We start from the raw sequence: 23,748 nt of genomic DNA, 5'->3' as shown, positions 1-23,748 counted from the left end.
AAATACAAAATGTTTGATTTGTTTGGTGTGCGGGAGTCAGGGGTGTCGTAGTGGGGGGAAAAGTGGGACTGATTACCCAGGGCCACAATGTGGGAGGGGGCCCTCGAAAGGCCTGAAATAAAAAGGTTTGCCTATTGGCTGGCTATACAAGGGCCCAATAAGATTTCTTTTCATGGGGCCCAAAATCCCTGGCGGGAGTGAAGACGCCTGATGCCTAGAAACCAGGTTCAAAAAGAAAAAAATCACCACCTAGTGGAATGGGGTATGTATAAAGATATTTTATTACAGTGAAGCAATTATTTTACCAAATAGATCCACAGTCTAAAAATATAATGCACTGCTAAAACTAACTACAACAAGATCGTGGCTGAGGCCACCAAAAAGATGGGGGCAGATTTAAGGGGGAAGAGTGTCCAGGGGTGCATATACACACACACGCGCGCCCACACACTGCAAACTCAAACACACACAAAAAAGGGGTGCCCAGTGCTCCAAACCACAGCAATACAGTGAAGGGACCTCACCTGGGTGGCTGACCCCACCTGGCGGCACTCACACAACCTGTAGAAAACACAACTCAGTACATATACAAAAATTATTAAAAAGACAGTTGGTTCACATGAGGTTCACATGGACAAGATATCAAAAACTGGGAGGTAGAAACAGCAACTACAGGAATCTATGGGAAAACACAATGGTTATCCTACAGTGCTACAATATATATATCCATAAATTTACCTCAGGTGCCATCAAACACCCTACTTACCAGTCTTAGAACAATAGACTCATACCTCCAGTGGAAGGAGTACTCACTTACTGGAACTCTAAGGGATCGATTTTCACAAAAACAGCAAACTTTTGTTGCGGTTTGGCCTTTCGTTTACACGACAACGGTGTATTAGGCGCTTGAAAACGCAAACTTTTGAAACTGGGTTCCAGAGTGGAATTTTTTGATAACGCCGCAATTCTTGTGAAACGATGACGACACGGCCCCACTTCTCGTGTGACTATGACGTTTTCAGCCATGCGCGAACAGGAAAACAACAACAATGGCGGACTATCGAACTGTTTGTGCGCAGGCGCGCGGTGCTACTCTGTGGTGTTACATTGGAAAGTTCACCTCCACCTACTGGCCTGGCATGCACACTACAGCATTTTCAGTTGTATTTGCGGATCCATGTGAACGAGGATCGTTCTCACAGTGTTATCGTATAAACATGGAACTTTTTAAAAACGCAAAGGAATGAGTTTTCCGTTTTCATCAGATCCGTTGTCGTGTAAACGGGGCCTAAAGCCAACCAGTCACAATATCCTACCTCAATTGACAGCACACAGCAGGAGGAATCACTCAGGGCAGGCCATCAACCAGCATTGCATACTGGCTGATGAGCTAGTCCCTTTATACACACCTGCTGTGAGCTGAAAATTGGGAGATTGGTCCGTGGGTGGAGCTGCTACCTCCCCACACCCACGTACCAGGGTTGCCTTCAGAGTCAGGTGAGGAGTGGGATTTGGGGGAAACATAGGATGGGCCCTGTTCCCTGTCACACCAGTTTGTTTAACTCCTAACATAAAGCAAGATATAGTGGAAGCTACTGTAAACCCAGATGGTGGGTCTACAATAGTTTGCTTTTTGTGCATGTGGACCAAAATGTTAATACATTTCACTGCTTTGATGGAAAACTCACAGTGCAGGCAATTTTCAAAGTCCATGAATTCTCAAATACTCAGTTCTTTGAATACAAATACTGGCCTATTTAAAATAGTAAAAATGACACACACACAAAAATGATAAACCAAAGACAAAAACTGACTCTTCATATAGCCCTCCCAAACTTGGCACTGTATTATGCATTGCTATAATGTATTTTCATTCCTATGCATCTTATTTGCACTAATCTAACAATAAATGCCAGTGTTTACGATAAACATTTTATCTTGTACATCTCAATGGGCATTGGATTGAAGTGTTTGTGTTTTTTATTCATTATGAATGTGTTAAATTGGTGTGATCATTTACTGTGGTAAGAGGAGGGTGAAAGCCAGTGTAAGCAGGAAATTTATGCATTTTGTGGATTAGAGCACAGATTGGAAACACTACTCTGATGTGCTGGCCCAGATATCCCAACAAAATCCAACAAAATTCATGTAAGCCAGGTGGTCATTGCACCTGTGAGGTTCAGTCCAACTGCCAATTAGTTTGTAGTGGATGATGGTTCTTATGTGAGTTGCCAGCAATAGTGTTTCATGAGTAATTGCTCTTATTTCTGGAATATAGCTACGGACTAAATATAACCCCAGGAATGGGTAACCGTGTACCTTGAAGGGTCAAGAATATGCAGGGTTCGTACGGGTGCTTGAAAACCTTGAAAATGCTTGGATTTTAATGTTACGTTTTCAAGGTTTGAAAAATGCTTGAATTTTGGGTAACGTGCTTGTAAATGCTTGAATGCTTGAAATTGTTACCATATTTCTGGTCTGACTAAATGGACCACTTATTAAATGGAGAGAAATAAAATAAGTCGGATTAAAAATGACGCCTTCACAGCTCACGCTCTGATGGGTTTCACAAGAGCTGGGTTGATTGTCATGTGTCACGCCCCCAACAAGAGGGCAGTGCAGCAGCATGCGACCAACGTGCCGGGAGGTTGCCGTTTTAATGAACGTTGGCTGGGTAATGAAAAGTAGAAACAGTGGATAAAACATGGACCAAATCCACGTGTAGCATGCTGCAAAATATGGAAAAAGAAGCTTCAACTTTTCGCTATGGGAGAGTCAGCACTCTCGAGTCATGAAAAGTAAGTCACAGAGATGACTAGCCCTACATGTGTGATTTGTTGGCTAATCAGTGGTGTAGTCTACGTGATACGCAGGTATACTGCGTATACCCACTAGAAAAGGTCCCGCATTTCCGTATAACCACTTAAAAATGCGCAAAGATACGAATCAGTATGTTTTTTTGACATAACGTTCACTTTCCCGTTCATAAAGTCGCCTTCTCTGTGTTACGAAGCGGCTCTTTTTGACCATTTTTCGGGGGACACTACAGCTGGAGCTAACGTTAACGTTTCAGAAAGGGAGCCTGTGTGCGTGTGTGTGCGTGTGTGCGTGTGTGTGTGCGTGTGTGCGTGCGCGCGCGCGTATACCCACTACAATAAACTACACCACTGTGGCTAACCATTAGCTGCATGCTAGACCTAAATGTAGAAGCACTATGTGATGTGTCTGAATGCCAGTGTCAATTAGTGACAATTATTAAGGGCTAAGTTAAGAACAAAGCCTGCGTTTCTCAACAGTAAACTGCAGGAACTTCCCACAACTTAGAATTGAAGCACAGCTGATGTTAGCCCATAAGATGATAGACATAAGAGTAGACACCGCTTGGCTACTGGAGCGCAAGACGTATACCAAAGCAGCAAGCTCTCTCTCTCTCTCTCTCTCTCTCTCTCTCTCTCTCTATTTTTATGCTATCTATCTATGAACCATATTGATACAGTATATTAATAATATATATGAATTATATTGACATATTTATTATTATTATTATTATTATTATTATATAATATTCTTAGATGGTTTTCTTGTTCATTTAATGTAATCTATTTTTTTAATCTTATTTACTTATGCAGTTGTTATGTCAATTTTGAATTTTCCCTTAGGGGGATCTACCTATACCCTACATCTACTGTATAAGGAGAGGGCAGACTAAATACTTCTAGCTGTAGAAGCTGTTTTCTTTTTTCCTTCTGTTTTTTTTTTCTGTTTTTCTGATTTTTAATACTGCATACCTGTATTTCCTGTATGCAGTATTAAAAAAAAAACCAGAAGGATATATATATACCGGATTTCTCCTTTAATGGTACTGGAAAACCTGAAAAAATTTACCTTGAAAGTCCTTTAAAAGTGCTTGAATTTGACCATGAAAAAAGTGTACGAACCCTGAATATGCAGGTTTTCATACCAACTAAGCACTACACTAGGTGAGTTCACTGATTAATTCCTTCTCTTCAGTGAAATCAACTGTTGGCCGCTTTTGGTTGCAGGTATGTATGCCACCACCAACACCTACCCCTGTCCCAGGTCCCAGGACAAAAGTGTTAAAATTTTTTGTCGGGAAGAGAGAGGATAAAAGGAGAGTGACTTCATAAAATGTTGCCAGGGAACAGGACAGTTTGTGGTTTGGTTGGAGGTCAGGAGTAGCATTTCTTTGATGATAAAGATGAATGAATTTTGTGTACAAAGGTTCTCAAAGTCTAGAATGTGTATCCAGAGCAGCCAAAACGTAGTCAAATGTCAACTATATTTTTGTCTGGAGTGTCCAGGAGACTGAAGCGTTGGGATCAAAATATGCATGAGAATACATTTAAATTTAAGAAATAACTAATGTTAATTATTCAAATTGCCAATATGGGTATTACATGAGCTAATTAGTACCAAACTAAAAGCTGGGGTAGCTAGCCTGCTGTGCATTGAAGTGGGAAATTAACCTCAGCCCAGTGAAAGTAACATCATAGTCTATATGAAAATGCCTACTTTAATGAGATATTAAGCAAGCCATATAGTTTTTGATGATTATTTGTTATTTATTATTATTTATTATTATGATTTGTTGACTATTTAGAGACTATTTGCAGTGTCAACCTTAAGTGTTAGCAACAAATTATATTCCTTTAATTTGGGGCATCTTGAAGTTTCTTGCAAAATACAGTTGTGGAAATGGGACTGTTTTAACTTGGTCCCACAACAAATTTAGCCATCTGCAAATGCTCCCTGGATAGTGAGGTTTGTAAGTTAAAATTCAGTGTCTGGACTTGGACTTAGCTCTTGTGATCAGAAATGCTTGGAAATTTAATTGCTGACATTATTGGAACAGCAGTCTAAGTCATTAAAAGCTTGACAACTTGCACAGGGGGGGAAAAAAATAATTATACATCAGTATTGGATTCCAAAGGAAAGTGACAGTTAAATGTATGAAGAACGGTACAATATGAGAGCATACTGGATGTGCCTCCTCCTTTGAGAACTGCCAGAAGTATGGATGGCAGAAGCCTGTAAGCAGACAAGTTAGGCGCTGTAATTGGGGGGGGACTCAGAGGATTGTATATAGTGGCTGTGAAATTGTGTTTATTTATTTACTTCATATGAAAAGGGACAATGCAAAGTCACATAGCAACATTTGGCTGGTTTAGACAAATGCATGAATCTGATGTTCTGCGTATAGAGGTTATAACTAACACTAGAGCAGTGATTCAGTCATTGTTAGTGTAAAAGGTTATATCTAATGCAAAAAGTGTGAAGATGCTCCACATCAGAGTCAAGTTGTGGTAGTGCAGGAAGGAAGAGGCGGGAGGATGAGGCAGACACCTTGACAAAGACTGACAGGAAACCGTAGAGTGGACCAAAATACTAATATCCTGAGTGATGAACTGCACTATTCAAACAAAAAACAGATAAAAGAAAAATAAAATAATTTGGCAAGTGTGGAAAGACTAAAGGATTTACTGAGGCAGCTGTTCAGGATGAGCTGAAAAGAGAAGCAATTAAGCAAAAAACATCTACCCTTGATTTTTTTTTTTTTTTCATTCATGTGGCCTTAGTCCTTCGGTGGAATTCTGTTAAGTTTTAATGAAAAAGTTTATTCATCTTCTAAACCACTTATCCTCACTAAGGTCGCGGGGGGATGCTGGAGCCTAACCCAGCGCTCAATGGGCGAAGGCAGTGAAACACCCTGGACAGGTCGCCAGTCCATCGCAGGGCAGACAGACAAACACTGACATTCATACCTAGGGGCAATTTAGCTTCTCCAATTCACCTAACCTGCATGTCTTTGGGCGGTGGGAGGAAACCAGAGTACCTGAAGGAAACCCACGCAAACACGGTGAGAACATGCAAACTCCACACAGAAAGGACCATGGGTGGGAATCGAACCCAGGACCTTCTTACTGTGAGGTGACAGTGCTAACCACTACACCACCGTGCCACCCTAATGAAAAAGTTAATCAAGTATTTCTGGATGTTTCAGAGTCAAACTACTATGTATTTAAGATACATGCTTTAGACTGTGACCATGTAGCATTAAAAAAAAAAAAAACGCTGCTGAAAGCATATTTGTGTGGATATGACAGTCAAGTGAGGTAGGTATTGCATCCATTGCAATGGATCGTATCTGGTTGCTTGGGCTGCCTTTAACAGTTTGCATTTCTCTGGAAACATTGTTATGCTGAAGATCAATGAATCATCCAAGTGAGTATATGTTGTCTAAAGTAATGCTAATGTAACTGCTGGCATTTCTACAGCAAAACACATGAAACCTTGTGAAACACTTAAAATGACAGTGAACCCTAAAACAACATTGGACCTGTAAAACAGCTTCATGCAGCTAGTGTTTACGATCCATGTAAAAGCACGCAACCGATGTTGTCAACTTTCAGAATTCTAAAAAGTGTTTTTGCTTTCTGGCAGAACACGTCCACATTCGCCTGTTGGCCTTCAGCAGGCTGGAGGGCCGAGATGGTTGGACTTGACCAAGGTGTGTATTGCGAGGCATTAAGATTGTTTGAGTGTTCTGCAACCCTAAAACCTGAAAGTAAACCAAAATCTTACAAACTAATAAAATAAGCTTTTTTCCCCACTTTTAAATTTTTTTAATGTAAAGTCATGAAAATTAAATGTGTTCTGAGGTTACAAAGGATTGCCATACACTTTAACCTACCAGATGTTACCAACAGTCTACTGATCTGACACCACACTGCTGATGTGTTGTTGGTTGGGTATTTGCTTACTAATAAAAAACAGTCCCTCCACTGGCACTTTCTGCTCCCTGTCCATTTTGTCCAGTGACAGCCAAATGTCCTGACATTCTTCCAAACCCGTTGGCGGAGGTGGAAAACATAGTCTTCCACCTGTCATAGTCATGGGCAATACTTCATATTTTTTCAGAGAATAATTCCAGGAATTCCTCACATTTTTCAAAGGAGGCATGACTGGGGAAAGGCCCTATAGCTGAATCAATAGCCTAATTAAAATCCTAAAACATCACACTAACTCTAATTAAACAGAAGGAAATGAGCTTTCACCAATTTTATACCAAATTGGAATGGAAAAAAGATATTTAGAAATATGTTATAACAATGAACATTTTGAAGGAATGAGTTGGAAAATTTCCAACTATTAGTGTAAGTTTGAAATTAATTGATGATAAACATGACTTAGAGACTTTTGATGAGATGTTTGATAGTGATGGGTCGTTCGTGAACGAGTCAATTCTTTTGAACGGCTCTTTGAAGTGAACGAGTGAACCGGCTCTTTCCCAATTCCAGTTCCCAATTTCTTTGTTTTTTGCTTTAATTCACATAGTATCCATTAATTTCAGTGTATTTGGTCATTTTTGCATGTTGTGAACAAAAAGAAATAAGGAGTCATGTGTGTGACTTGTTTGGCCAGTCCTTATTGGCCAAGAATCTTGTGGAGTCTATTCTCACCAGAACAGCTGGGGATGTCGTGGAGTGGTTGTTCACCGGAAATGTTCAAGGCAATGAGCTCTAGGCCAATCAGAGACAGGTAGGGTGTGCTAAGACAGGTCTTGCCTGGGTCCTGCTATCTTCACCCTCTTGGCAGGCATAGACCAGCGGTATTTGGGGAAAACTATACTTTATTCTCTAATCAAGCTTTGAACATAATGACAGGGATCAGAAAGCTAAATCTAGCTGGTGCAAAATTTAGCCTACCTCTTATGGACTTGTGCAGATATAACAAAGTGGTATGCTTTTGGAGATAAAACTTTAGACTCAAGGCCAGCTCAAGGCTATGTCACATAAGGAAATGAGACTAACAAGATCTCTTGAGTCCACAGTAAAGGTATGTTTGTGCTGTGTGAGCCAACCACAGAGGCAGATTTTTAAATTATATCTCTATGTGGCTTCAAATATAATATATATGGGATGTCTAAGTTTGAATGATTCTGATCAAAATATTAACCCACACCTTCGTAAGCATCCAGTACAGTCTGATACCACCCTGTTAGTCTCATGTGTAATGTTTAGGTCTTAATGGGTTAAAAATAAATAAATATAAAAATGAGCCAGTCTTTTGAACGGCTCTTTGAAAGGAACGGATCCTCAAGATCCGGCTCCCTTCAAAGAGCCATAAATCCCATCTCTAATGTTTGAATATAGAAGGAGTTGCTGATTAGGCCATTTTACAAAGGAAATTAAAAAATTGTGCACCATGAGAGTTTCAGTCAGGGGACACCGGCCTGTTTTATATATTGTTAACTTGTGGCAGCTTGAACCCCAGTGATGTGGGGCTCTAAATAAGCTTGAATGGGCAGTGGCATAAACTCTACATAAACTTGAACTTTAATAAATTAAAATAAATTTGAATTTGATTTATAGTTAAAGTGACAACCCAACTTTCAGGTTTGAGGTCATGTGGCCCTCTCCCAGAAAAAGCTACCTTGAGGTTATTCACGGAACAGGGTAAAAAGAATTGAGAGATTTACTGCTGGTTAGCTGCAACAATATAGACATTGTGTCGGGCTGTCATGGTGAAAAGAGTTCTTACTCATAATACATTCATTCATTCATTCATTCATTCATTCATTCATCTTCTAAACCGCTAAACACCCTGGACAAGTTCAAGTTCAAGTTCAAGTTGACTTTATTAGTACCCGTAGGTAGATTTGTTCTGCAGTAAACAGAAGACGGCATCTCACACCTACCCAGACATATTGACACAGGACAGATACAGACATGACAGGTACTCAGAGTGCTCACTGAACAGGAGTAAAGCCAATAAAGGAAAGCAAGGCAAAGCGGATAAAAAAGAATAGAATTGCCTGCCAGACAAGGAACAATAAATACAAAATAAGATTCCCAATAAATAGAAATACATAAATAACAAAATAGACCTCAGCAATAAAGTGCATTACATTTTGTTTAAAAGAGAAACAGCCGCGGGGACAAAGCTGTTCCTATAGCGTGATGTCCTAGTTCTTGGGACTACAAATGTGCGTCCGGATGGCAACAGCTGGAACTCACTCGCTAAAGGATGGGAGGCATCACTTCGGATGGAGCTGGGGAGCCGCTGCAACTGTTTAGTGTACAGCGACTCCAGGACAGGTCGCCAGTCCATCGCAGGGCACTCATAATACAATGCTCTCTGTATCCTGGTAACCTTCATGCAAACCCTCACCTTTGGGCATCAGCTTTGGATGAAAGATTGCACGAATGATGTCACTGATACATGTAGCCAAGATGAAGTCTCTTTGGCCCTGTTCCCACCTGGTTGTTATTTATTTATTATGCTTTGCTATTGCTGTCCACTTTGCTGCTGTAATACTGGAAATTTCCCCACTGTGGGACTAATAAAGGAATATCTTATCTTATCTTATCTTAGTAACATCTGTCCTGAGAAATCTGAATGCAAGCTGACACGTCCAAGTACAGATGTAAACAGCAGCAATGTGTCCTCACGGCGTCCTGAGAGATCAGATCTCAGAACGCATGTGGAGGTGGTCTGGGATGCTTGTGTCCTCATCACATTAGAGGTGTGAACAGACGTGTTCCAGGACACATTGAAGGACTGCCTACTCACCTGACATTCCCTGCCTTGTCCAGGCCAACACTCTGACACCCCTGACACCAGTCAGAACATCACTTTTCCAATAGAATAAATATCTTACCTGACTCTGCCCAGCGCAGCTGCATTGTCAGCTGATGGATTAAATGCAAACTGAAGTGCAGGTCTGCTATAAAGCAGCTGGTTAATGGATAAAAACAGAAACTGTCTACCTGCAAGGTGGGAACTACAGGTGAGCCAGGAGGAGCTCAGCTCCCCTTAACAGGACATGAGCTCCCCTAAAAACATGTATTGACAAACAACATGTATGTATTGACAATATGCAAAGTTTTTTCTTCCATATAAATTTTGGATGCAGCTGCTGTTCTTAAATTTCATGACCTGGCACAGTTAAACACATTCTTTCTAACCCTAGGTGCAACAGTTACTGTAGGAATACTACAGAAATATTGTAGCAGCCATGTTGATGTGGCACTACGGTTACTACAGGAATACCACAGAAATATTACAGGTTGATTTATCCACCTAAGCAGAGAACCCTCTCAAACCCCCTGGAATAATAAAATAATCTGAGCCTGAACATGATCAGGTCGAGCCTGTAACACATGTGAAATACGTCTTGAGTGATTTATGGCTGCATTAAAATGAGGTTGGAGCAAGGAAGTCTCCTTTTGTAAATACCTGCTGCCTGTTAGAGACCGTTTTATTTTTTGCATGGGAGGATGATCTCTCTCTCTCTCTCTCTCTCTCTCTCTCTCTGTGTGTGTGTGTGTGTGTGTGTGTGTGTGTGTGTGTGTGAAATCATAAGTGTTTATTTGCATATAGAGCAGGAAAGCAAGATCCGATCACAAGTGGGCAGGTGAGACACGTGGAGACGCATGTTAATGCCGGGTGTGTACACAGATTGAGAGCTGTCCACTTGTGTTTGGATTACCAAAGATGGATTTTAATATCAGGTGGGAACAGAGCCTTTGAAAGGTGGCTGGCCTCACTTTGTGTGAAAGGGTGTGGAGAGATAGGGTTAAATGATTCAAGAGGATCTAGCTGCTGCTGAAAGGAGCCAGCTGCTAGTCAGCATGCTTTCAGGGGGGGGCAGCCAATATGAATATCTTCCATATAGCTTAATGTGTTAATAGCCATCTGATTCTTTCTCTGTGTCACCTGTGCAGGTTTAGAGAATGTTAAAGGCTGCACTCACCACAGTCAGTTCTGGTTAACATAGGGTTGAGTATACACTATTTCATTTTCTGTCTACGCATGTTGTGTTGGAGTATATCTGTACAGTTGTCTATAGCAATGGAATGAAGTCATTATACTCAGTTACATTTGTATGAGACTGTTACTCTGGCATACATTCATTTGCACATTTTTCAGTGGACACATTTATCATAAATGTGTCCACTGAAAAATGGACAAATGACATTTGTTTTCTTGTAATCAAGCAGAAATTTATTGTGACCACATTATTATGTAGATTATTGCTTCAGAAATAAACCTTTCAAAAGTTGCTCCACCATACTAAATGCCAAACAGCCACCGCTGGATTCCTCCCGGGTACCTCAGTTTGGAAGTGTTGCAGGCATAATGCACTGGGAAGAGATGGTGGAGTACACCCAGGACATGCAGGAGGGAATACATGTCCCAGCTGACTTGGAGCACTTTGGGAACCCCCAGGCGGAGCTGCAAGAAAAACCTGTGGCTGCTCTGCTTGCTTTGTTGCTACCAGATAAACAGCTAGAACATGGATAGATGGGTGGATGGATGGACACAATTTCCAGAATCTTGTTATGAATAAAAGAAGATAAACATTAGAAAGGAAAAAATATTGAACATGCTAAAAAGAAAGTATTTAGAAACGATGGAAGAGAGTGAGGACTGAGTTCCTTTCAGTTGAGGAGATGAAATGAGCAAATCATTATTAAGTCATGATTAGGACCTTTAGTGTAGAGACGTGGCTTTTGAGGTATTATTAGAATTGTTCATCAACATTTGGCAGTTGAGGACATTGCCTATAAATGGGAAATGAGTAGCAACTGTCCCGATCTGGAATCCTGAAAAGGATTCCTCTAAACCCTCTAGTTATTGGAATATATAATTACAGAAAGTCCTTCATATCTACTGGAAATACAAAATTTACTGTGTGATTTAAATACGCTGCTCCCTGTGCTTGGAATCACATACAAAATGACCTGGATCTGTGGGAGCTGGTCTCTCTGGATACATTTAAAGTAATCGTCAATGATTTGGAGGCAGGTACATCTGGCTGCAGATGTTTTGACTGATTTTTAATGTTTCTCCATGATCTATGATGTGATGTGTTGTGATGATAGCTGCTGAATAATTTTGATATGTTATTATTCTGTAAATTATTTCCCTTGTAGACATATGTCTGCAGCCCTGTTATTTGTGCCACTGCCTGTTTTTGCCGGAGCACTTGTGAAAGAGATTTTTAATCCCAATAGCCTTTCAGTTATCTGATGTTAAATAAATTAAGAAAAAAATCCCACTAGAAATCTGGGCAAGATGTGCTCACAGGCTCAGTGACTGGGCAGAAATTCATTGCCATGATGCCCATTTGTGTAAACAGTGTTGGTTTCCCTCACCCAACCAAATATTAAGTGTCCTTGATATAACCACGTAAGTATGTAGACTATCCTTAGCAAAACGTCAGAGGGCCAATGACTGTACAGAACATTTTCAGTTGCGAGGGAATACCAGCGGATTTAACTAATCATAGTTTGAGCTGATAGCTGTTTTGCCCACTCTGGGTGACAGGAACACTCCTCATGGCGTTAAGGTGGTTGGACATTACCAATAAGGAAGAGAAGAATAGTGCGCGAAAGAATTTTGACCCTTTTGGCTTTCCATACTGCATGCACGCATTCGACCGATGACGTTAGGCGACGTAGGGTCAGTTGGTAGTTATCCTGTGGTCCGTCTATGGTAGTGATTAGAAAGCCTTATCAATATCGGGTCGAGAAATGAATTTCAGAATCAAATAGTCATTATTGAAAAGTACAGACGTTGAACACATTTGTGCCATCATTTCACACATCCACAGTCTCCGAGAAAATGAGCGATTTGACAGACTCTCTGACCAGAGAGGGCTGGTAGGTGGATTTGTTAGCTAGCTAACATACACTGGTGTTAATGTGTTGATAGCTAACAATAGCAACAAAGCCGTGTTTACGTTAACGGTGATGTGTGTTTGCGTTGTGAGGCTGCTTAACAAGCTACAGGCAGGTAACACATTAGCTAACATTATCGTAAGCGTAAGGTTTTCCAGACCGTGAGGCTGACTGAACAACACGCCAGCACTTTAGCTCGCTAATAAGAGGAAAACATGGACTCTGAACGACTAGCGTTAGCTTGTTGCTAGTGTGGAAGTATTGCAGCCTCACTTGTAATACCGTACAGACGGTGGCGGCTAGCTAGACATTTGACGGTAATTAAAGTAACTTGAAAGTCGGGCCAGTCCCTGTGTATCGCCCATTATAGTTGAGAGGTTGACGTTGCTCATAGGCTTTATGTGCAAACAACGTCAACTGGAGAGCCCACATGTTGGCACTTCACATCAGCACCAGACCAGTTCATGTTTAAAGCAGAGAAAATGATATTTAGCTCAACTACTTGTCTCGACAGCTTACATCATTGCTGTCGTCGAAAAAGAGAAACTTTAATTATTTCACATTTTAATGCAGTCATAGTAATTTTACATTTTATTGGTGGTTTAGAATATAATGATCTTCATTGTCATACTCAGGTACAATGAAGTTTTGCATTGCTTTTCTCAATTTAGTAAAGGAAAAAAACAAACAAACAAATAGAAGCTGTACTAGTAATAGCAGTATAAGCAGCTTGATAATAAGTGTTTCCGTGACTGTTGCATTTTTCTGATATCAGAGACTCGGCTATTTAACTTGCACGATGCTTTCTATTCTGCCCTGCACCGAAAGTACTGAGCCCTAATTTCGTTGCATTATTATACCGTATATGATTGTGCAATGACAATAAAGATCTATCTATCTATCTATCTATCTATCTATCTATCTATCTATCTATCAATAGGAAGACAGAGGTATAGGTATTATTTTGGGAGGCACAAGCTAATTTTGATTTTTCATGAGGTTCATGTTTTAATTTTATTAGCTTAATGTTTTTTTCCTGCCTAGTCTCAGTCTTAGTTTTAATATTTGACTTATTTGAAATAATGTTATTTTAGTCAGCTGATCCTTTTGTTAACCTTAAGAAAATTGTCAGATATTGTTAGAAGACTAGTGTATTGTGTTTAGGAATAGTTCATCCAAAAGTGAACATTTTGTCATTATTTGCTCTCCCTCATGTCAGGTGAAATTTGTATGTCACTATAACACATTGCTGATCTAACTACTGTTGTGTATGACCCTTCCTCCACTCTTTAACATCTTCCATCTCCATCTTTGTCATCAAACAGGTACCTTAGTGATGAGGGGATAGCAGACCTGAAAGGTGCTGTTGAGAAAATATCACACAATGACATTATTCGTATTGCACTTGATGTAAGTTTTTTTTTTTTTTTTTTTTTTTCTAAATTTTCTTTTAAACATGGTTGATAGTATGTCAGATATCTTGAAATACAAGGTCTTGTTTAGCCATCCTTTGTTTTCATAGGAGTATATTTTCTGGCAGGTTTTTCAGTCTTAACTGTAACACAAACTGTATCTGTTTAACTGAATGGGTGTGCTATATTTGGTCTCCATAAACAGATGAGAATATTACCTAAATATTAGCTATGTTTTTTTTTTTTTTTTAAGTTACTTGGGAAACATTGTGGTTCATTGTGGCAGTTCATTTAATTTATTCATATTCAATGCTTTTCAGTAAGCTACAGTCAAAAAGGTGGGCTAGTCTTGTCTGCTGGCATATGCAGTGGGTCCACACACTGATGCACTGATTCAGAGCTGTGGAAATGAGAATTTAACAAATTGGCATTCTATTGGTATAAGTAAACTTGTTGAAAAAACACATGATTCAACTAATTGTCTTTTAATAATACTACTAGTAGTAACACTGTTTTACATCACATTATATCCAGTATCCTCCTCGGTCAGCCAACTAAGTCTAGGTTACTGCCTATTTCCTTATGTGATTTCCAAAAAAATGTGTGACGTATGACCTTGCAGGAAATAGAGGGGTCCATCCACCTAAGATTAATTTTTCTTTCAGTCAGACAGGCACTGCCTCCGCTGAAGTTTGCTGAAGCTGAGTGCAAACTGCACGCCTGTCAAGAAGCCAAACTCTCTGTACCTCTGACATTCCAGTAGCTCCTTCTGTAACTTATTGAAAAATGCGGTGCAATACATAACGTTGAAAGGCCACGCAGTTGAATTTGACTGATGCAAGAGTGGTTGTGGGCACCAAAGGCCAGGGACACACCCAGGTCAGCCTCAAAGAACTAGTATTGGCTGAGGATGAGAGTCTTACTGCTAGGAGGATTTATGGAATCTGGAAAGAAATAGTTCTGTTATAGGAATTTATTGTCATGTCTTTCAGCTTTTCATAAAATATTATTTTGTAAAATAATTATTATTCAACAGAAATAAATCAAGTGGGGAAAAAAATCAAATGAAGTTGCAAAATAAGGAGAGAAAATACAATTGCCTCAGCTCCTTTTGGCCAGAAATGAGGAGAAAAAAATATTCTTCAACTATATTTTATACTTATGAGGGGAAGAATTTATTTCCAATGCTTAAACATTCAGCAGGAACTCTAAAAAGTGCAGTTTCTGATTTAGCATTCTGTGTGCACAATCACAGGCATCTGGAATTGGTGTAGGCATAATGTTTGGCCCAGTCAGTGTGTTTTTACAGGTAAATTCTAAATAATTTAGGTTTCTGTGCATGGAAGCAAGTAGCACACCTCTTCGTAAAAGCACCCCTTAAAAGTATAGTAATGAGTACTGCCAACTTTTCTACAGCTATTTTTTTTTTTCAATTCACATTCTGGTTGTTGTTTCTCTAAACTGAAAGCAGCCTTGGTGCCATAATACCCATCCCTTTTTCTTTCTGATTTGTCAGGTCCCAAAATAAGTTGTCCATGAGGTGCGCTCTTTTTAGAAAGATGTATTGTCCTTACCTTTACCCCGAAGCTCCATCTCTTTTTGTGTGTGGATGCTTTCATTGAACATGTTGCCACACTGCAACCAGGCATTTCCATGAGCCGTTGAAGGAATGCTATGTTTATATTTTGCTTTTAACTTGTGTTGTATCTATTTCTTGGCAGAGTGATCTTAGGCCTATTGGGAGAAAATTTCTTCCATCAGAGATCAATAGTGGAAGGGTTGAGATGGTGAGTACTACAGTTTGTTGACATGGCTGTTTCCACATAAAATCTATGCACGTGGGTTAAACTAGGCATTCCTCTCTCTTAGTTCAGTTATTACTTAAAGTTCTGTCCCATTGCATCTGCTCACATTTGGTATCAGTTAGTTTTCTGGATTTTGTTTTCCAGTGCACATACTACATCATGACAAAGCCCCGTCATTTGCTTGTGGGCTTATGGAGCACTTTTTTCTTTTCTTACCAGAGCCCCACATGAGTGTTTTATTATTATTATTATTATTATTATTATTATTATTATTTTAAATCAACAAGACCAAAATGAAAAGGATGCTCCCCATCCATATTGATTTCCACCTCACATCCAGTATTAGTGTAACTAAGATATTTGCTGAAGAAAATAATTTTACATGGATAGATTAACAACTGTGACACAAGTTTCACTTTTTTTTATTTTCTTATTGTAAGCAGTGACCTCCAGGGTTTCACTGTTCAATTTTTCTCTGACCAGTCAGTCGTCTGCAGTGTTTCACATCACATTTTAGTATCTGCTCAGGTCACTTGGAACCTCAACAAAGGTGGTTTGAGCAATAGTACCTGGTACTGGATACTATCCTTAACTTTTGCCCAATGTAGAACTGCCCAATTCGATGCCCCCAGGCCACATTTGGCTCACGCTCCCGTTGTTTTAGCCTGCCATAGCATTTTTACAAGCTCATCCTCGTTCCCTTCTTATTTTGAAAGGGCTGTAAAATCGTAAACGTAGTGACTATGACACATACATTTTGTGCAGCTAAACAGTACATGATTGAGATTTACAGCGGTGTACAGAACGGTGCTGTTAAGCTTCCCTGTTAAATTACATATGGCTTATCTATGAAGAGTTGGGGTATTAATTTTCTGTAAAATATAATACATTTTAATGTAACGTAATTTCACATAACATCAACATTAAGTTGATGTTAGCTCTCCATCCAGATTAATGTTTGGCCCTTTATAGGAAAGAATTTGAGCACCTCTGGTCTAAAAAAAAAAAAAAGTAGCTAGGTCCAAGATAAGAAGTGTAGATACCATGAAATGGAAAAGGGGCCATTAATTACATTTGATTAGGGAATGAGGAACTAAAAACCACCTGATTGTTGCTCCTGAAGTGTCTTTAGTTTCATTTGAAAGTTTTTGCAAACAATTTCAACATGCATTTATGTGAGATTTTGGAGTGGCTTTCTGTGCAATGCTCTGTATTCTAACAAACTGAAAAGAAACTTCCAGAAAACCATGTATAAAACAGAGAAATGCAGTACAAAAATGTTGGGCTATTTTCAGGTCCTATCTTTTTTGTTTCTTTAAATCCAGTCAGTACAGAATATGGTTGGAATTTATGAGAATCAATGGAGTTAAAGGTGATGAAACCATAAGTCTTTTATGACAGAAAAGCACTGTTGCACTGACGTCCATGAAAACGTAAGCCCTGCTGCAATTCTCACCACATCTAACAGCATTCAGTGTTGGGTGTGGGCATAAGTGTGCTCTGTTGCATTTCTGACAACACCCAGCAGTAATGTAAGACTGCTAAATTAGGCACAATTACATCAGCTCTAGCAAGGTGAATTCTTCAATCCCTCATGCCTACAAAATCTAGATTTTCTGGCTGGTTTTCATGCCACTTTCATGAGAAAAGAAATAATAAAGAAAATTTTAGAAATCACAAGCAGTATCCCTCTGTGGCTCTTACCTAAAAGTAGGCCTACCTTGCCATTAGTGTTATGAACTGGATGTTATGCAAAGCTACTCTACATTGTAGTTCAGTTGTAGCGCGAGTGTTTTTTCCAGTCAGTTTTGATGAGTGCTGCATTGCAGTTCACATAAATGTCAGTAGATGGCCCTGATACACTGACTAAGGATCACAAAACCTCACCTGAGAAACTGGAGTTCTGCAACCACAGAGAAAAAAAAACTCAAATGAATGTCAGAAGGTAAAAAAAAAAAAATGCATGTGAGGTTAACCCCCTGCTTCTCACATTCACAAAATACTGCAGACCCCTGTCATGTAGGAACTATGTGCTGTCCTGTGCCTATATCCTGTATGTCCAGCAGAGAGACTGCTATCTGAGTTGCTATAATTTAAGACTATTTGCCACATGTTTTGCACCAAACCAAGTGCACTGCTTGAGGGAGTGGTAGTAGTTGTTTGACAGGATGCAACTGATGAGCAGGTTTTACGAATGATAATAAGCGCAGCAATCTTAACAATAATCAGTAGCATAAACATGCCCATACTGTCATAGGACACTGGATGGGATAATCCTTGTTTCTTAGATGAGTTAGAAATGTTTTCATTTAGCCTTTTAAACATACAACCATTAATGCATGTTCATTTTGCTAAAGTGTTTGCTGCTGTTTTGTCAGAGATATTTAATAATACACATAGAACATCTAGGGGTGGCAATAGACAGACATTACTTTTCCTGTTTCTTTTTTTCTTTTTCTTTTTCTTTTTTTTTTTAAATCCTGGGTTACAGTTTGTTACAGTCACAATTCTCCCTGGATCATAAACTCAGAATAAAACTTTTTCCACAGTGTCCATTTTGGAATTTCAGGGTAAACACAGGTGTTACTAATGATATTAAGGTTCTGTCCCATTTAAGTGCAGCAGAGCCTTTCCAGTGAGCTGGCATCAACAACCCCAAGACCCTGGCTCTGTTAGACCTCACTAGGACAGATGTTTAATTTATGACATTAGCACAACCTGTTTACCTGCAATTCATGACAACATGCCAAACTGGCTGCTATGAAAATGTCTGTTGATTTGATAGACTTTCTGGCAAAGGTCTTCTTTAAACTGTTTGGTGCCACTCTGAGTCTAATTCCATAACACATTCGTTAGAGTACTTTACTGCTAATTTGAGTACCATTTTTAAAATTTCAGAGTGGATGCCAGGGGGAGGTCAATGCACTGAAATGTTGTCTAGATAAAATTTTATAGTAATGATGTGCAAGAGTGTAATCTTTTACTTAAATTTGTATTAATATTATATTTAACCAATTAATTATAAGAGAAAAGAATTCATAAATCATTGTGAAATTTCATGTATGTAGCCTACATTTTCTATTAAACTTCAAATTCATGAGTGTTTAATTTTCAATCAAGAATAATTTCAGGATTTCTGGTTAACGATAAATGTATTTTCTTTCCCCCGGTGTGCTGCTAAAAAGTGACTGGATTAGCATGACCGGATGCTGTTAGACTGACCGATTTTTTTTCTAAATTTCAATTCTTTTGTTCTTGCATGTGCCAGCTGGAGGGTCCATGTGTTCTCCAGATACAGAAGGTGAGGAACATATCGGCCCCTAAAGACCATGAGGAGTCCCAGGCAGCTCCCAGAATGTTGCGGCTCCAGATGACAGACGGCCATACCACCTGTGTAGGACTGGAAATTAAACACTTGTCCAAGATCAGGTACCCATATGAATGGCTTAACTGAGTTCAGGAATATAATGGTTTTAGTCTGAATACAGTCATGCACTGTGATTGAGCCCATCACAGTTAAATATAGACAATAAATAATATTAATTGTTAGCTTATATTGTAATATCAGAAATAAATAATTTACTTTCTATAACTGAAAAATATTGGGAGCCCCTAGATTTGAGTTTTCAATTCAGTTGTTTGTAATAATGTAGCCTGGTGTGAAGCACATGCCGGCTGAAAGGCATTATGGTTAAGTTTGGTATTCACTTCTATTACATATTCCATTCATCAGATAGACTAGTTTGTGTATCAAGTGGGGAAAGAAAATGATTCCTCTAAGAACTGCAGTTTGTGCTTTTTGTGGTCATCAGATGCACAAAATTAGGTTTTCTACACCATGTTTTCTGGATTATAAATTTGGTTGTTTTGCTTGCATTTTGTGTGTGATTTCAAAACCTTTAACATACAGATTGCACAATATTTGAACCGATGGTTTTGTAACAAGCAACCATGAGTAGTATTTAAAACTGGTAAGCCAAATTCTACAGGCTGTCCTGCTAGTCGCTACATGGAAACAAATAAGTGTGTAATTATCCCTGTTGCCGATAGATTAAAGGGAAATGTGCAGATTGATTCAGGCTTTTGAAATGTGAGGCCCCTCAGAATTTCACCCAAACCTTGTGATCAGGAGTACATTTTATGACTTGTTTACTTTACATCTTTCCTACTTAACTTGCTTCACTTCCAGTACTCATTCTCCACTGCCCTCCATGTATCACAGACAGCCTACCTTCATGCTTTGATGTGCTAAACTATGTCTGCGAACCCTCTTACACACAAACACACTCATTTCCCAATTGACCAACTCCACATCACGCCCCTCTCCTCCTTCACATTCTTGTCAACAGTCTCACCCAACTGCATGCTTCCATTTGCCCTTTTATCTGAAATTTCCACTTGGTGGCAGCTGATCTACTAACAATCCCCAGCCTCAATTACATCGTCATCCCAGCAACGGTGGCCTTGGTGACTGCTGCCATGGTGACTAGCCAGTCTGTACAGGTGGAGTGGCTAGAATGTGGGCCCTGACTTGCTGATGGGAAGAGAGGGAACAGAACAAATCCCCTCTTTATGAGCTGCACACATACACACACACTACCAACAACACTGGTTGGTGTTTATTATCAAAGTCCTTGCATGAGTGTGCGTGAGGCCAAGAGTGGCAAAGATGAGATGGATTACAGGCAGGATGGTGCTTGTGGGACTGTTCAGTGTGCAAGAGAGTGATAGAGAGAGAGGGGAGGACAATTAAGCATTAAGTAGCAGGAGGGTGAATGCTGTGTTTATGGGATTGTGTGTATGCGATTGCGTTGAAAGTAGCGAGTACCTCATTTCCACACTGGCCACTATCCTGAGAACACCCTATCCTTCCCACTGGTTTGGAGTGAAATCCCTAATTGCTGCTTTGGCATCCGGCATCAGTAGCTGGAAATCCCTCTAAGTCCCTGTGCTTTCCTAATGAGAGAGGCAGAGGCCTTATCAGGCCTGATGAGATAGGGGGCTTTTAATTTACCACGAGGATGGTTTGCGCGGATGGGATTATTAATAGTCCCTCCTAGTCTCGCCACCAGTCCCTTGGCAGTGTTCCATGTCATTTAGAAAATGGTAACGGGATACGGGTGGGGGCTAGAAATAAGCTGGCCTTTTGGCATGTTAAGGTAAGCATGCTGTATACAATGATAATGTTTAACATCTGAATGTCTAACATTTAAGGTTTATCTAGGTTTATGTCTATATATGAGCAATATCACACTAGAGGGAGTGCTGTTATACAGAACATCAGCATCGCTGTGATTTGGTCATAGGCACGAGCCACAAGTGCCAAATATAATTACAGTTTGTCAGAGTTCAAGCTTCAACTGAACTGAACATAATTGATTTCCTGGCCACAAGCTAGCTTGGCTGAAGGTTTCATGGCAGTAGTGTTACCTGCTCATGGTACTTTGTTGCCTACAAACTTGCCTGTAAAGCAGTTCTTCCTAAATCTCATCTTAACCACAACCACAGTCTAAGATGCAGCACGACCAGGGTTTTGAAAAAAAAAAAACCCAAACAACAAACAAAAAAAAACCAGAGGAAGTGGCTGTATCCAGGCTTTTTTCCTCCCTCTTGTCTTCTTCTGACGACCATTCATAATTTAATACAATGTTATTTTTGGAAACATGTCCATCTTTGCTCCATCGTGGTGTGAATTTAGCTGTAATGTAAATCACAGCAGTTAACATAAATAACGGTTATTACGGAAGACTTGTAAAGTGCAGTGTTGCAGAATAGTAAAATGTCAGAGTACTGCCTTTCTTGTCTTAATTCTGAAATCTACTTTAAGTTCAGTTGACTTGCTCTACTCTACCAATGTAACATGACCTGGATGACCGAGAATCTTCACAGACATATTGTCTTAATTTGCTTTTTTTTTTCCAGTCTTAACACCCCTCCTGGAACTAAGGTAAAGCTCCTTGGTACAGTCCAGGTAAAAAATGGTTTTCTGCTGCTGGATGACTCTAAAATCTCTGTTCTTGGAGGAGAAGTTGATCACATGGTGGAGAAATGGGAACTACAAAGGGTGAGAGTTAATTTTATTCTGTCAGCTAGACTCCATTTCAAGTCAGTGATATATATGAAATACAGATATTCTTTATATTTTTAGATCTGCCTTAAACCCAATGTATGCCTCTAGTCTGTCTACACTCATATTGTTACTAGTGTCCTCCTTTATTGTCCCAGAGGAAATTTGTTTTGGACTGCTATGTAAAATACACCTCATGACCATATACCTAAACATATACCTGAACATATACATGTATATTTTATATTTTTAATTTTTTTTTATTATTGCTATCTTTTTTTTTATTCAATATATTTTTATTTATTTCTTGTGTATGCGCACTACAGGGAGGTTGCAATTTCATTGTGTGCCTGGTCATGCAGTTACAATAAAGTCCAGTCCATTCCATTCCATTCCATTCCAAATACATCAGTGTGCACATACATATATATATGTAATGCATTGAGCCTTTACTATTTAACCTACAGAGCTTGGCCAAGCACAGCAGGAATAACATTGGTGCAGAAGGTGGACCTCCTCCCTTTGTGCCATTTGGACAGGTGAGATGGATGCCTTTTATAAAGTCTTGAATCCTATATCCTCATATTTCATATCAAACCAGTTGCCTCTCAGTGTCACTTTGAGGATTATCTCCATCATTGCCCCATCGGTATTTGTAAAATTAAAAACTGGTAAAAATCCTTGAGCTTAAGCAGATTCTTTATTTTTCTCTGTTATTTTTTTCTGGACAGTTTGCACCGGCATATTTTTTTTTAAATCTCTCAGACACGTGTGTGGTGTTTGATGCTCAGACAGTCAACATTTCCAAGGCAATTACAAGTCTTTTACATAATAATAATAATAATAAAACTTTATTTGTATAGCACCTTTCATACAAGAACTGCAGCTCAAAGTGCTTCACAATAGAAAGAAGAACATTTGAAAACACATTAAATAAAACATTAAAAAGAATAAAACACAGCACAGGGTGGAATTAAAAAGAAAAGGCTAAAAATTGAAATAAAATTTGAAATAAAAGAAAAGATGCAAATAAAACAATAAAAGACAACAGTGTGGAATAAAATAGGAGCTAGTTAAAGGCTAGAGCGAAAAGGTGGGTCTTTAATCTTCTTTTAAAGATGTCTAGTGAGCTGGCTTCCCTGATGTCTAAAGGTAGTGTGTTCCAAAGCTTGGGGGCGTAAGTAATAAAGGCGGCATCTCCAATTTTCTTTTGACTGTTGTAGGGAACCAATAAGCCAGCAGCAGACGATCGCAGTGTTCTTTGGGGTGCATAGCCGATAAGGGAGTTGGCAATGTAGCTCGGTCCCAGCCCATGAAGTGCTTTGTATACAAGTAGGAGAACCTTAAAGTCAACTCTAAATGTTACAGGGAGCCAGTGTAGGGCAGCTAAGACCGGACTAATATGCTCTCTCTTCCTGGTTCTGGTTAATAAGCGAGCAGCAGAGTTTTGGATACATATGCAAACAAGATGTGAGAAATTTATAGTGCCTCTAGGAAATAGTTAAGCACCTTGAATTTTGTACTAATTTGTGGTGTTACACCCTGAATATAAAGTTGACTGAATGAAGATTTTATATTGTCACTAATCTACATTCATGGCAACATAAACAAGTCGTAATGTGTTTTGTAGAAACTTTATGCAATAAGCATATTTCAAGTATTTAAATATCTGCATTAATACAGTAGAAGCAGCTTTGGTTAGTTAGATGCAGTTTCAGATTTTCACCCATTCGTCATTACATATTTCCTCTAAAGAT

General features: G+C 39.3%; 1 protein-coding gene and 1 long non-coding RNA gene across 2 annotated transcripts in view; both read left to right on the top strand.

The window, feature by feature from the left end:
• The window catches only part of LOC115357174 (uncharacterized), a 17,621-nt gene extending 6,405 nt beyond the window's left edge, over positions 1-11,216 (top strand). The window contains exons 3-4 of the long non-coding RNA XR_003928077.1: positions 7,557-7,565; positions 11,206-11,216. This is a non-coding gene — a long non-coding RNA (uncharacterized LOC115357174). The remainder of the gene's footprint in view (positions 1-7,556; positions 7,566-11,205) is intronic.
• Positions 11,217-12,470: 1,254 nt separating this feature from the next.
• Positions 12,471-23,748, top strand: part of tdrd3 (tudor domain containing 3) — a 41,720-nt gene continuing 30,442 nt past the window's right edge. The window contains exons 1-6 of the mRNA XM_030080050.1: positions 12,471-12,689; positions 14,033-14,117; positions 15,841-15,906; positions 19,193-19,353; positions 21,847-21,988; positions 22,459-22,530. Coding sequence (XP_029935910.1) covers positions 12,652-12,689; positions 14,033-14,117; positions 15,841-15,906; positions 19,193-19,353; positions 21,847-21,988; positions 22,459-22,530 — 564 coding nt within the window. The 5' untranslated portion in view covers positions 12,471-12,651. The remainder of the gene's footprint in view (positions 12,690-14,032; positions 14,118-15,840; positions 15,907-19,192; positions 19,354-21,846; positions 21,989-22,458; positions 22,531-23,748) is intronic.

The sequence above is a fragment of the Myripristis murdjan genome, chromosome 3 (genome assembly GCF_902150065.1).
Source record: "Myripristis murdjan chromosome 3, fMyrMur1.1, whole genome shotgun sequence".
NCBI classification, from domain to species: Eukaryota; Metazoa; Chordata; class Actinopteri; order Holocentriformes; family Holocentridae; genus Myripristis; species Myripristis murdjan.
This window is presented reverse-complemented; position numbering and strand designations above follow the sequence as displayed.